This window comes from Eleutherodactylus coqui, chromosome 13 (assembly GCF_035609145.1).
Source record: "Eleutherodactylus coqui strain aEleCoq1 chromosome 13, aEleCoq1.hap1, whole genome shotgun sequence".
NCBI lineage: Eukaryota > Metazoa > Chordata > Amphibia > Anura > Eleutherodactylidae > Eleutherodactylus > Eleutherodactylus coqui.
The window spans coordinates 63,736,930-63,750,348 of NC_089849.1; the positions used below are offsets into that span (position 1 = coordinate 63,736,930).

The 13,419-nt window shown below is 43.1% G+C and overlaps 1 protein-coding gene across 1 annotated transcript in view; it reads left to right on the forward strand.

Annotated features, from left to right (window-relative positions):
- Positions 1 to 13,419, forward strand: part of PCIF1 (phosphorylated CTD interacting factor 1) — a 63,445-nt gene that overhangs the window by 18,831 nt on the left and 31,195 nt on the right. The window contains exon 6 of the mRNA XM_066587546.1: positions 1,201 to 1,376. Coding sequence (XP_066443643.1) covers positions 1,201 to 1,376 — 176 coding nt within the window. The remainder of the gene's footprint in view (positions 1 to 1,200; positions 1,377 to 13,419) is intronic.

Genomic DNA, 13,419 nt, shown 5'->3' on the forward strand with positions numbered 1-13,419 from the left:
CTTTCTCACGTGCGCAAAATACAAAAGTATGTACGAACCCATTAACTTCAATGGGTTCTATTCTCTGTGCATGCAAAAACGCATGCAAATACACCCGTGTTAGGGTGACTACCCACTACAGTTTTTTTTTTCACTGCGAAATTCGCAACTTTTTTTTTTCTGCAGGGGTATATGGGACTTGTAATGTTAAAATCGCGATCGCGCAAAATCGTGATTTCGAGATTTTAACATTACAAGTCCCATAGACCCCTGCAGAAAAAAAACTGCAAATTTCGCAGTGAAAATAAAACTGTAGTGGGTAGTCACCCTTAAGCTGCCCTAAAACCTGGCTATAAGCCAGCATCACCAGTTGTGGCTAGTCAGGAACTCATCCAGATAAATGGGCAACCATGTGGTATATGGCCGGGATGAGTCTAGGAGCCACTCAGGCTAATAGAAGGGGGCTCTTAAGTAGGGCCCTATCTCTTATAATATGCATATGCCTTAATAGGTATTGTTAGGACAATCTTTTTATAGGAGACCTATAAAATTGAATGACCAGAAATAAGAAGATACGATTGTACCCACTGTTTACCAGTGTGTACAATTTTCTGCATTTTCATGAAACAAAAAACTCTTAGGGTGCCTGTCCACGGGCGGGTTTGAATTGCGTTCTCTGCGGTGATAATCTGGCCGTAAGAAACGCTGTGAAAGCTCTTCATAGCATTGCTGTGATTCTCCACTCGCGGCCGGCAAATCGCAGAATGCCGCGATTCTCCATGGTCAGCCTATCTGTCAGATAGGCTGACAGCGGAGATCCGTTTGCCGGCTTCTGCTCCCGCGGCGGCAGCTCCCGCGGCGGCCATCTGCCGCAGGATACCGCAATGCCTGTGGACAGGCAGCCTTAGGCTGGATTCACATGGGGCGAAATTGCCATGGAAATTCTGCTGCATTTACAATAGCGGCAAAGTAGACAGGATTTTCAAATAACCTGCGCCTAACCCATTGGGAACGGACTTGCAGCGCAGAATTCAGATCGCGACATGTCAATTATGTCTGATCGCTTTCATTTTTGCATGCTAAATGGTTGAGGTGTCATGGTTAGCAATCTGTATCCTATTACTGATAGAAGAGAGGAGGGAGGCTCCTGCTGGAACCCATTGACTTGTGTAAAATCAGTAAGCAGAAATAATTTTCTTTTTATCATTTTTATTCCATTAGTGTTTATTGGGATTTGGACATTCAGAGTAATGTAGTGGTCAAGCCGTCTCCACCTTCACACCTTCTACCACCTCCATCTCAGTCGCTACCACCACATCCTGAAGTGGAGCTTCTCCGTTCACAACTTGTCCTTAAACTACGGCAACATTATCGGGAGCTTTGTCAGCAGAGAGAGGGTATGTAAACTAGTGAAACTCCATCCTTTTATATGTGTGTTTACAGACACTTGCTTTGGACAATTTTAAAGAGGAACTATTAGAGATGAGCGAGCATACTCGCTAAGGCACATTGCTCGAGCGAGTAGTGCCTTAGCCGAGTATCTCCACGCTCATCTCTAAAGATTCGGGGGCCGGCGCGGGTGATAGGTGAGTTGCGGCGGTGAGCGGGGGGGGGGGGAGGGAGAGAGAGATCTCCCCTCCGTTCCTCCCCACTCTCGCCCGCCGCTCCCCGCCGGCCCCCGAATCTTTAGAGACGAGCGGGAGGATACTCGGCTAAGGCACTACTTGCTCGAGTAGTTAGCCTTAGCGAGTATACCCGCTCATCTCTAGTAACTATACTTTTAAAAAAGACATGTCAAAAGTTTTGATCAGTGGGTGTCCCACTGCTGAAGGCGGCCTTCATAGAGGTCTATAGAAGAGCTGTAGACTTCTATTCGGGCCGTTTTTAGCTGCCAGGAGGAGGTGAAACACATCGAAGGAGCTATGAACTTTTATGCAGGCCGTCGTCAGCTGCCAGGAGGATCTGCAAAGCAGCGAAGACAGCCGTGTGGGGACAGCTCTCAAGTGAGTGCTGCAACCTCCCTTTCTACTTTGTTTCTCTGAAAATAAGACATACCCTTAAAATAAGACATAGCACGATTATCCAGAATTTTTGAGGATGCAAAATGATTTTTCAGGCTTTTTGAGGATGCTTGAAATATAAGCCCTGCTAACAGTTAATTTAAAAAGTCAATTTAAATAGTGTCCAGGCAGCTATACATGTAAAAAAGTTAAACCTTTTTGAACAAAAATCAATATAAGACACTGTCTTATTTTCGGGAAAACACCGTAATGATCAGCGGGAATCTCAGCAGTGGGACCTCCTAAGATCGAAATGTTTGACGTGAAAAGTCCAGTTACTCTTTAACAATTAGGGGCACTTTTTTTCTCAAAAAGCTGCCTCAGGAAGTGACATCAACAGAAGAACTGTGCGTTGGGGAGTTTCATGAAATAGATTTTCATATACAGCAGTTGCACACAAGCCTAAGATCGCCATGCTTAATGCTAACCATCAACTTAAGTGGTGTAAAGCACATTGCAAGTGTTCTCTAGGACAATGGAAATGTGATGTCTTAGGTGATAAATTAAGTTTCTTTATCTGACAGTCTGATGGATGAATCTGGGTTTGGCAAATGCATGAAGAACAAAGCCTATAGGAATACATTGTGTCTACCGTGGAATCTGAGGGTTTGGGCTAGACCTTTAAGGCCCTTTTACACGGGACGAGTATCAGGCAAGAAACTCGTCCCTGTGTATACCACCGTGCTGTTATACAGGAGCAGGTATCGCTGGATCGCTCACAGCACGGCCGGCATGGAGTTTTCTCCCCCCACCCCTCTCCATTCACTGTAAGCAGTGGTCATTCAGTGTAAACAGCAGCCGTTCAGTACTGAAGGATGTGTCCGGTTTTTAAGCATGCTTAAAATTGAACGATTCTCATCCAGCCGTTCAGTTTCTGCATGCATTTACACGGGACAACTATTGTTCAAAACCCTGTTTAAAGGGCCTTTATTTCCATTGAAGTGAAATGCAAATACTACAGCAACCTAAAGAGCCATTTTATATAATTGTATGCTGCACACTTGTGGCAGCGTTTGAGGAAGACCCTTTTTTGTTGCAGTTTGACTGCCTCTGTGCCCAAAGCAACGCCCATATAGAGCTCGTTGATGAGTTTGGTGGAACTTGATTGACGGCATAGAGCCTTGACCTTAAAAATAACCTCTGCTTTTCAACATGCTATCCAAACTTCAGGCAGCATGTTATAGAGCAGGAGGAGCTGAGCAGATTCATGTATAGTGGTATGCCATTTGTTTCTATAAATGGCTGCTCATTCTGAGTTTAGAAGTCCAGTAGGCGGTCCTATCAGTGACTGACAGCTATCTGAATCAGACTGTACATACTGAAATAGCTTTAAGCCAATGACTAGGACCGCCCACTGGACCTTTACTCAGAATGAGCAGAGATATAAATGAATAAATCTTTTCCAACAAGACTGTGCATCAATCTACTATGTAACATTCCTTCTGTTCTATAACCTGCTGCATGCAGAGTGAACTGCATTTTCAATTCTCTGGTGTGAATTGGAATTGCAACACCAATTGTAAGCAAGAGTTTCTCGTCAAACATCAGTGCCTGATCTGATAAATGCCCTTTTGGCTGAATGTGTACAAAGTCTTGTAGACAAACTTCAACATCTGGTGGAGGGTTTTCCCAGAGGAATCACGGCTATTATAGTTGCAAAATGGGGCCCAACTCCATATTAATACCCATGATTGTGAAATCGAATGGTCAACTAGTTCATATAGGTGTGATGGCCAAGTGTTCATTTACTTTTGGCCATATAATTGCATCAATATAGCATATACATAGGGATATGTCAGTAAGCAGCCACATTTCACTTGATTTCCGTGGTATCCATAAACTAGAATGAAACGTCAACATGTAAAGTGTATCAAGAGTATGGCCTCCTGCAGACGGCCGGGTCGGATCCCGCTGCGAGAATTCTTGCTGCGGGATGCGAGCCGTGCCCTTGCAGTGACCTGGCGCTTACCTCCTCCCGGCATCTCGCTTTGCGCTGGCTGTCGTACAGCCGCGCATGCGCAGACCAGAGCCGCCACGGTGCCAGTGACATTTCTATGCAAGCCTCTGTGAGGCTTGTATAGAAATAGAAGATGCCGCGATTTGTTTACCACGCAAGTTTTCGCACGGTCAAATCGTGGCTGTCTGCATAGGCTTGCATTATCTAATGCAATCCTATGGCAGCGGGCACAGGCGGAAATTCGGTGGGAATTTCCGCCCGTGTGCATTTGGCTTATATGTGCCAAAGATTAAAAGCAAGGGGAATGGGACATTATAGTGTAGAGGTGTTTTTTTGTTTTTTTTTTTCTCTGTAGTATGTACGTCAGCATGTATTACAGTCAGATTAATATTGGAATCCTTATTTGCAGAGCTAAAATGCAGCATTTTTAAACAGATTTTGCAAGTACACCATAAGTAGAGTATATGAACAATGTTTTTCTAGTTTACAAGTGAATTTTAATATTTTTATGATTTAAAATGTGAAATATGATAAAGTCAAGCATAATCAGAGGACTTACAGGTATAGCATATCTCAGAGACTTGGTATTACACGACATGTATCAATCATGAAATATGAAAAGAAAAAAGGCAGCAAGCGAGTAACACTGGAAAATAGGAATGAATACCAAAAGGGGCCAAAAATATTAAAACCATTTAAAACACACAAAAAGACAGATGACGCTTCATATTCTGGTGGCGCCTCATTAGCTTCTCTTTGAACAGAATCCTGCAGTCTGAGCAAGTATTTCTCGTCTGTATCGTTGTATATTTACTATATTCATTATCTTGGATTATTTGTGCAGTCCCCATTGATGTAGTATTCTTTGTGTGGTCTTTCCCGGGTACAGTAGTCACCTGTCTTTTTGTGTGTATTAAATAGGTTTAATATGTTTGGTCACTTTTGGTATTCATTTCAATAAAATTTTGCTGATCTTGCTTGCTACCTTTTTTTCTTTTCAGTTGCGTCCTTTTCTCTGCGAGTCATACACCTTGTGCACCTCATTACCAGGTTTCCTTATGGTGTAGCACCCAGTATTTTTTGGTGGTTCATTCATGAAATATTACATATTATGTAAACCTCTGCAATTACCATATGCAAAGATTCTGCGGTCAGCTGCTAGTCCCAGTCAGTGACATGATGTACATACCGTATATACCGGCGTATAAGGCGACGGGGCGTATAAGACGACCCCCCAACTGTCACCTTATACGCCGGTATTCAGTGGAGAAAAAAAAAAAAAATTTTATTACTCACCTCCCACGGCGTTCTGTCGCGCTCCGGCAGGATGTCGCTCGCTCCGGCAGGCTGTCGCTCGCTCCTCGTCCCCGGCGCAGCATAGCTTTCTGAATGTGGGGCTTGAAATCCCCGCTTCCAGAAAGCTAATACACACGCCGGCAGCCATGACATCATTGAATGGCTGTGATTGGCTAAAGCACACGTGGCTTCAGCCAATCACACTATTCAATGACATCATTGAATGGGTGTGATTGCTAACACGTGCGCCTTCAGCCAATCACAGCCATTCAATGATGTCATTGAATAGTGTGATTGGCTGAAGCCACGTGTGCTTTAGCCAATCACAGCCATTCAATGCTGTCATGGCTGCCGGCGTGTGTATTAGCTTTCTGGAAGCGGGGATTTCAAGCCCCGCATTCAGAAAGCTATGCTGCGGCGGGGACGAGGAGCGAGCGACAGCCTGCCGGAGCGAGCGGCATCCTGCCGGAGCGCGACAGGACGCCGTGGGAGGTGAGTAATAAAATTTTTTTTTTTTACACTTTTTTTTTTTTTTTTACCGGCGCATAAGACGACCCCCGACTGCAGAGCAGATTTTTCGGGGTTCAAAAGTCGTCTTATACGCCGGTATATACGGTAATCACAGGTTTCCCTTGTATAGAAAATGTATGTATGTTTAAATAACTAACGTTTAGGCGGAAAGGTCACATATAGACATCGATTCCCCTTGTAGATCTGCTTTTTCCTTTTACATCACTTGCTTTCTATTTCTTTTATCCCCTTAACGATCCTCTATACATCTTTTGACAGCGGCCCTTAAGGGGCTTTATTCTGCAGCACCGTATTTTGTCGCCACTGCATTACTACAAGGCCGGCGCAGGTCTCCAGGGAGAGCGGGTGCTTGGCTGATGGATGACAGCTTACCACTTGCTCTGACAGCGGGGAGCAAAGAAACTTCGGATCTCTGCTGCTAAACTCTTTACATGCTGCGGTCATTGCAACCATGGCATGAAGGAGGGTGACCGAGGGAGGGGGCTCCCTCTCTCATCCATCGGACCCCTCCAAAGTGACTGCAGGTTGCAAAGGCACTCGAAGGCTTGGATATAGCCTCCAGGCCTGTCAGTCACAGTGTGGCCTAAAAGGCTCAGCCCCTGGCTGAGTTTCACAGGCTTTCTGATGCATAGTAGTGTATTAGAAGAGTTATAAAAGATGCTTATAATCGATACCCATAGTGAAACAAAAATAAAAAGTATTAAAGAAATAGGAAGAAAAGAAAAGAAAATCACATGTGGTATCACTGTGTTCCTAATGACCCAGAAAAAAAAGTTAGTATATTTAAACAGCACATTGTATGTCATGAAAAAAAAATACAAAACCGTATGGCGAAAATAGTTAGTTTTTGCCTATCTCGCCTTACAGAAAACGGAATAGAAAGTGAACAAAACATCACATGGCTAAACACATGCTACCATTAGAAAGTACAACTCATCTCGCAAACGAAAAACCCCATTCACAACACCGTTGACAAAGAAACAAAAATGTTATAGGGTTTTTGAATGCATTGATGAAAAAAACTACCATATATACTCGAGTATTAGCCGACCCGAGTATAAGCCGAGTCAATATGTTTTACCACAAAAAAATGGTAAAACTTATTGACTCGAGTATAAGCCGAGCTATACTCGAGTATATACGGGGTTAAAAAAAACCCTCCATTCTCACCTCCCAGCCGGGATCTATGTCTGTGCGGCAAGCTGCTTGAATTCTCCCCGCTGTCCTCTCTGCTCGGCTCTATCATCTGTCAGTACTGTATAAGTAAGCACTGTGATTGGATCGAGTGCCAGCCAATCACAACGGGCTCTCGATCATTCACAGCCAATCAGTGAATGTCATGTGAATGATCGAGCTGTGGCTGCGATTGGCTTGCGCTCGATCCAATCACAGCGTTGACAGCGGGGGATGACAGAGCCGAGCAGAGAGTACAGCGGGGGAAGAAGGCAGGGAGAATTCAAGCAGCTTACCGCATCGCGGCCGGAAACACAGGAATTCAAGCAGCTTGCCGCAGCGCCGCCGGGGACACACACGCTGGCTGGGAGGTGAGTATGGTGGAATTTTTTTTTTTTTTACCCCTCCCTGACTCGAGGGGGGCTTTTTCAGCACAAAAAAATGTGCTGAAAAACTAGGCTTATACTCGAGTATATATGGTATATTAATTTGGTAAGCAGTCCCTGATAAGGGAGTGAAAGTTTTAAGGTCCCTGAATTAGTGTTGGAGGGGTGAGGTGTTCACCAGGCCAGCACCGATGTTTGTATTTCTGTGCCAATAAGAGGATGGAATAACATTTCTGTGCTAGGATTCACTAACTTGGGGACTATAAGGCCTCCTTCCCACGAACGGATTTCCGCCGCGTAATTCGGTGGGCATGTCACATGACGCGGCGGAGGTGGACGGGGAAGCATCATGCAGGAGCGAGGAAGCCGGATCCGCAGGAAGTATGGGGTCTCCTGGGGGGGCGCCGTGATGGGAATTTCGCGGCGGAGCCCGTAACAGCCGTGTGCAGCCGGCCTAAAACTTTCACTCCTCTACCATTAACAATATGTTTTTTTTTAAGTGCAAATTATTCATATCCATGTCTGTACCTTGTCATAAGTATGTGTGTATAAATATGCATGTCTCTTCGGATCCATTTCATTATGCCTTGGTGAAGGACTGAGAGTAAGTCTGAAAGCTCGCATTAACAGCATGTATTTTTGTTAGCCATTAAAAGCTATCATATCTACAAGATTATCTGGTTTCTCTCACTGAGAACAATCACATTTTTATCTACTGGCTAACACGGTGCCAAACTTTTTTTCATTATAAATAATATTTAACAACATGTTACTTTTTTCCTCTAGAAAAAAATGGGGGAAAAAAGCAATCAAAAAGTTATATATTCCCAAAAATTGGATAAATGAAAACTAGAGATTATCCCACAAAAAAACAAGACTATTGGGCTCTGTCGATGGAGAAATTACAATGCTAAGTTTTTGGGTTTTTTTTTGGGGGGGGGGTTGGGGAGTACAAAAATAGCAAAACTTAAAAAAAGATATATGAACTTTGGTGTCCCTAGAATCGTGCTGACCCCGGGGAGAATGTTGGCACATTTGTTTTATTTAGCAAACTGAATGCCGTAAAAATGAAATCCAAAAAACAAATGCAAAATGTCTTATTCACCCGTCCCCCCCCCTAAAGAAAAATGTAATAAAAGCCATACAATACACTATATGTACCCAAAAAGGATGCCATTAAAAATACAACTTGTCCGCAAAAAAACAAGCCCTAATATACATATGTCTACGGAAAAATTAAGTAGTTATGGCTTCCGATATGCGACGATGAAAAGAAGCTGAAAAATTAGTTGGTCGTTAGAGCGCAAACGGGCTTCATCACTAAGGGGTTAATTTACATATGCATTCAGCCATGTGAACCTGTAAGAAATAAGAGTAACAAAAGTGGCAGTTTTTATGAGGTCTTTTTTTTTTTTTTTTTTTTTTTATTTAATCGTCATGGATTTTTTTCCATACAAAAAGCATAAAATGACATTTCATAATTTTCAAGCTGTTCTAAGTAGATTATTATTCCCCAGTCCATACAGGGAAGAGGAAAAATCCCATTTCTTTGATTCTCCTAATGGTTCCAGATTTTTTTCTATTTTTCCCCTTGATTAACAGATAATGACACATTTCTTTTCAAATTCAATCATTCTTATTAGTGCATTTAGTCAATTTTTCATAAACTGAATAAATTTCGATTACGGCTGCATATCCCAACAATTAGAAGATCTGCGAGGAGTAAGCATTTTAGTATGGAGGGTTTAGTCTCCCTGGGATCTGAGATCGGCGTTGAGCCTTCAGCATTGCGTGTTGAGGAAGATCCGGACAATGTGATGATTTACCCTGCATCACTGAACACAAAGCCCCAATATAATTGTATTGTAAGGCAGCCTGATATACTGTGCATACAATTAGCATCAGACTGTAAACAATGAGGACAGGCTGAACTAATTTTATTTGCTGCTCCATGGAGAAAAGCCGGCGTGTAATATAATTTATGAATTATGTTAAATGTAATCAGACTGTGATTAGCACTATGTGAAACTAACCTAATATTACTAAGAATCAAATACCATTATGGATCATTTCTTTCTCCTATCTCCACAGCCCATTTGTGAGACTTGCAAAAGCAATCTTATCAGTGCAAGCTTTGAAGAAGTCGCTATATACCTGTGACAAAGCATTCTCCTCTCTGTAACATTAAGTGGGAAATTAGTAACGTCAAATGAAACTAATCTAAGAATTTAACCCTTAATGACACGGCCTATTTTGGCTTTGAGGAACAAACGATTTTTGGTATTTTTTTCATCTCCATTTTTCAAAAGTGATAACTCTTTTATTTTTCCGTCGACGCATCCGTATGAGGGCTTGTTTTTTGCGTGGCGAACTGTAGTTTTTATTGGTGCCATTTTTGGGTACATAGCCTGTATTGTAAAACTTTTATTACTTTTTTTTATGCTCGCAAGAAGAGAAATCGCATCAATTCTGCCATATTTTTTTATTTTTTTTTACAACGGTAATCATGCTGCGTAAATTACACACTACATTTTTTTTCTGCGGGTCGGTACGGTTACAACAATACCAAAATTCTTATATGTTCTTAGGTTTTTCCACTTTTCTGCAATAAAAGCCCTCTTTTTTTGGAATTTTTTTTTTTTTTTCTAAATTGCTGCATTCAAAGTCCTGCAACGTTTTTATTTTTCTATGGACGAAGCTCTCTGAGGGCTTATTTTTTGCGAGATGAGCCGTAGTTTTTATTGGTGCCATTTTGTGGTACATACTTTTTTTTAAATCACTTTTATTACGTTTTTTATGAGGCAAAATGCTAAAAATTAGTATTTTGCCTCAGGTTTTTAAGGTTTTTTTTTTACGCCTTTTGCCGTGCAGAATAAATAGCGAGTTTGTTTTATTGTATGGGTCTTTACGGACACAAAGATACCAAATATGTGGGATTTTTTAATACTAATATGAGAAAAAGCATTAAAAAACGTTTTTTTAACATGTTTTTTTTTTATTTTTATTTTTTTGTACATTATTTTTATTTTTATTTATTTACACCATTTTTGTCCCTCTGGGTGACTTAAACTGTAGCACCGATGATCGCTACCATAAGGCATTGCAGGACTTCTCTCCTGCAATGCCTTATCGCTTATACAGCGATCACAGGCTCTGGCAATACAGGACGCTGTTATCTGGCATCCTGTTGCCATAGCAACCAGCCGGGATCTCTGCGATAACCTCGCGAGCACCCTCTCTCTGTGAACCCTTTCCCTGCCACGATCTACTTAGATCGCGGCAAGGAAGGGGTTCACAGCGCGCGGGGGGGCGCATCTCAGATGCACCCTCGCTGTTGCAATGGTAGCCCGGCTATCAGTGACAGCCGACTCCCACTGCCGGATAGCACGAGATCTGTCATGATCTCGCGCTATCCCTATGACGTAAGGGTACGTTATTTTGTGGGAAGTACCCCACTCCTATGACGTACCCTTACGGGGTTAAAATGTTATTTATGTGGCCATAATTTTTTTTTTAAGTGGTATTTTGCAAGGCTACTATTTTTGGGTATTATTCATTGATTAATCTTTATTCTTTATTTTTTCGGTAGGGAGGACATGGCAATTCTGCTATTGTTTCCCTTTTCTTTGGTGGTTTACTTTCTATACCAGTCATTGGAAGGTATACATAACATTTTAGTTTTATTCTAATGGTTGTTACATTTGTAACCAATACCAGTTATATAATAGTTTTTTTTTATTTTTTTTTAATATTAAAGCAGTTGTCTGCAACTTTTCTTATTGAAGACCTATTTCCATGATAGGTCATCAATTAATTCAATGGGAGCCGCAGCTGCAGTACCAAACCGGGCCACTGCAGTACAAACAGCTCTGTCTGCTTCCAGCGCTGTCTGGAGTGAATCAGCTCATTGGTAGAGGTCCCGAGCATTGTGTCCCGTCCCCCCCCCTGCCGGTCAAGTATTGATGACCCATCCTGAGGATAGGTTATCAATAGGATCAGTCCCAGACAACCCCTTTTAACCACTTTTGCACAATAAGGCTGGGTTCACACAGGGCGGATTTGCCGCGGAATTTCACTGCGGCAAATCCGCCTGCAGCCGCTAATCTCGGGATTAGCCAGCCATGTGGACGATATTTCTCAGAAATCTCGTCCACACGGGACGGCCAATATGCTGCGGTAAGTCAGGCTGGAACCGCAGCTTCACAAGATGCAGCATGTCTATTTATCTTTTCTTTCCGCTGCGGCCGCGCTCTCCTCTATGGGAGCGCCGGCCGCAGCGAAAGAGCGAGCGGCCGGGCCACTTCAAAGCCGCCGTGGGTTTTTCTGCGGCGGTTCTCCCGGCGGAAATCTCCCGGTTTTTGCCGCGGCCAAACCGCAGGATTTCCGGCGGGAATACGCCCCGTGTGACCCCAGCCTAAAAGCAGGCAAATACACATAACAGACTTAAGGGACATTTCTCTGGATGTCTTGACATCTCATTGGCACCCTACAATCTCAACACCATGTCACTAGAGATGAGCGAACGTGCTCGGCCCCGCCCCTTTTTCGCCCGAATACCGCGATTTTCGAGTACTTCCGTACTCGGGCGAAAAAATTCGGGGGGCGCCGTGGCGGCGCGGGGGGTTGCAGGAGTGGGGGGGAGAGGGAGAGAGAGGGCTCCCCCCTATTCGAGGGCTCCCCCCTGTTCCCCGCTGCTACCCCCCGCACCGCCGCGCCTCTCCCCGGCCCCCCCCGAATCTTTACGCGCGAGTACTGAAGTACTCGAAAATGGCGGTACTCGGGTGCGTAAGTACTCATTACGAGTACGTTCGCTCATCTCTACATGTCACCAATGGAATAGCAAAGGGAGACCCACTTCTTCTGTTAAACTCATTAGGCTAGGAATGGATTAGCGCCAATCCCATCCATTCCAGCAGGGTGTGAGCTGAATGTTACAGCTAACATCCACTGTGGAAGCCAAGGGGCGCACCTTCTGAGACGTGACATAACTGTACATTTCTTTGCACATTTATTTAGTAAAGTTGCTCAATTTTTGCATTTAGGAAATAAGTGGACGCAAAAACTCAGTGCCAAGATGTCCAGATTGCTTACAGGGCTTTTACCAAAAACTACTTTTATCACCTACCCACAGGAGAGGCAACAAAAGTCTGATCATGGGGGTCTCGCTGCTATGAATCCCACTGATCCTGTAAACGGGAAAGTGAAAAAAAGAGGGGGAGATAAAAGTTGTTTTCGGTACAACCCCTTTAAGATAACTTAGTTACTTTGTTTCTAGGTTACTTTATTTTCTTTATAGATTGAAGACTAAAAAGGTAATTCATATGAAATGTGTATTACAAAGCAGACTTTTCTATTGGCCGTGGCTTTACTGGTCACTCTACATCAGGCAGCTGTCCTCATATTGCAGAATGTGTGTCCCCAAATTGATCATGAGGCCCAGTAATAATCCTATCAAACTTGATTGGATTACCATCTGTTATTGGAGTATGTGGACAGAAGACGACTGCGCCGAATACTGGAATCAGTAAAGTATGTAACGTCTTGGAAATGTTAAACCAGTGCTCTGCAACTTGTGGACACTACAACCCCCAGCATGCTCTGACCGCCAGCAGAGCCACAGCTTGGAGGCTACTTGTATAATACTATTTATTTCATTTCTGCTAAAGTCTAGAAGATGCTAGCAGCTTTCTTCTTTTAATACTGGAGGGAAATCAAACACAAATGAAGAGAGTGACAGCACTGCAGTGCAATTCAAAACTGGTTTATTGAGAATCATTCTCAAGGGTTACAACAAAATCTAACACAATGTAATATAATAGCTGTCTGCTCAGATCCTAGGAAATGCAACGCTAGCTATTATAAATGTAATAGATATAGATATAAATCACTGTATAAGTGTGACTGCCCTTAAGGATAGGCTGTCTAGTGTGTGCATACCACTATATCTGACCACTATATATGGTCTTTAAACTGGTGGATGTAGACAAAGGGAGCATTTAGACGGGACGAATGTCGGGCAAACGATGCCGACACTCAT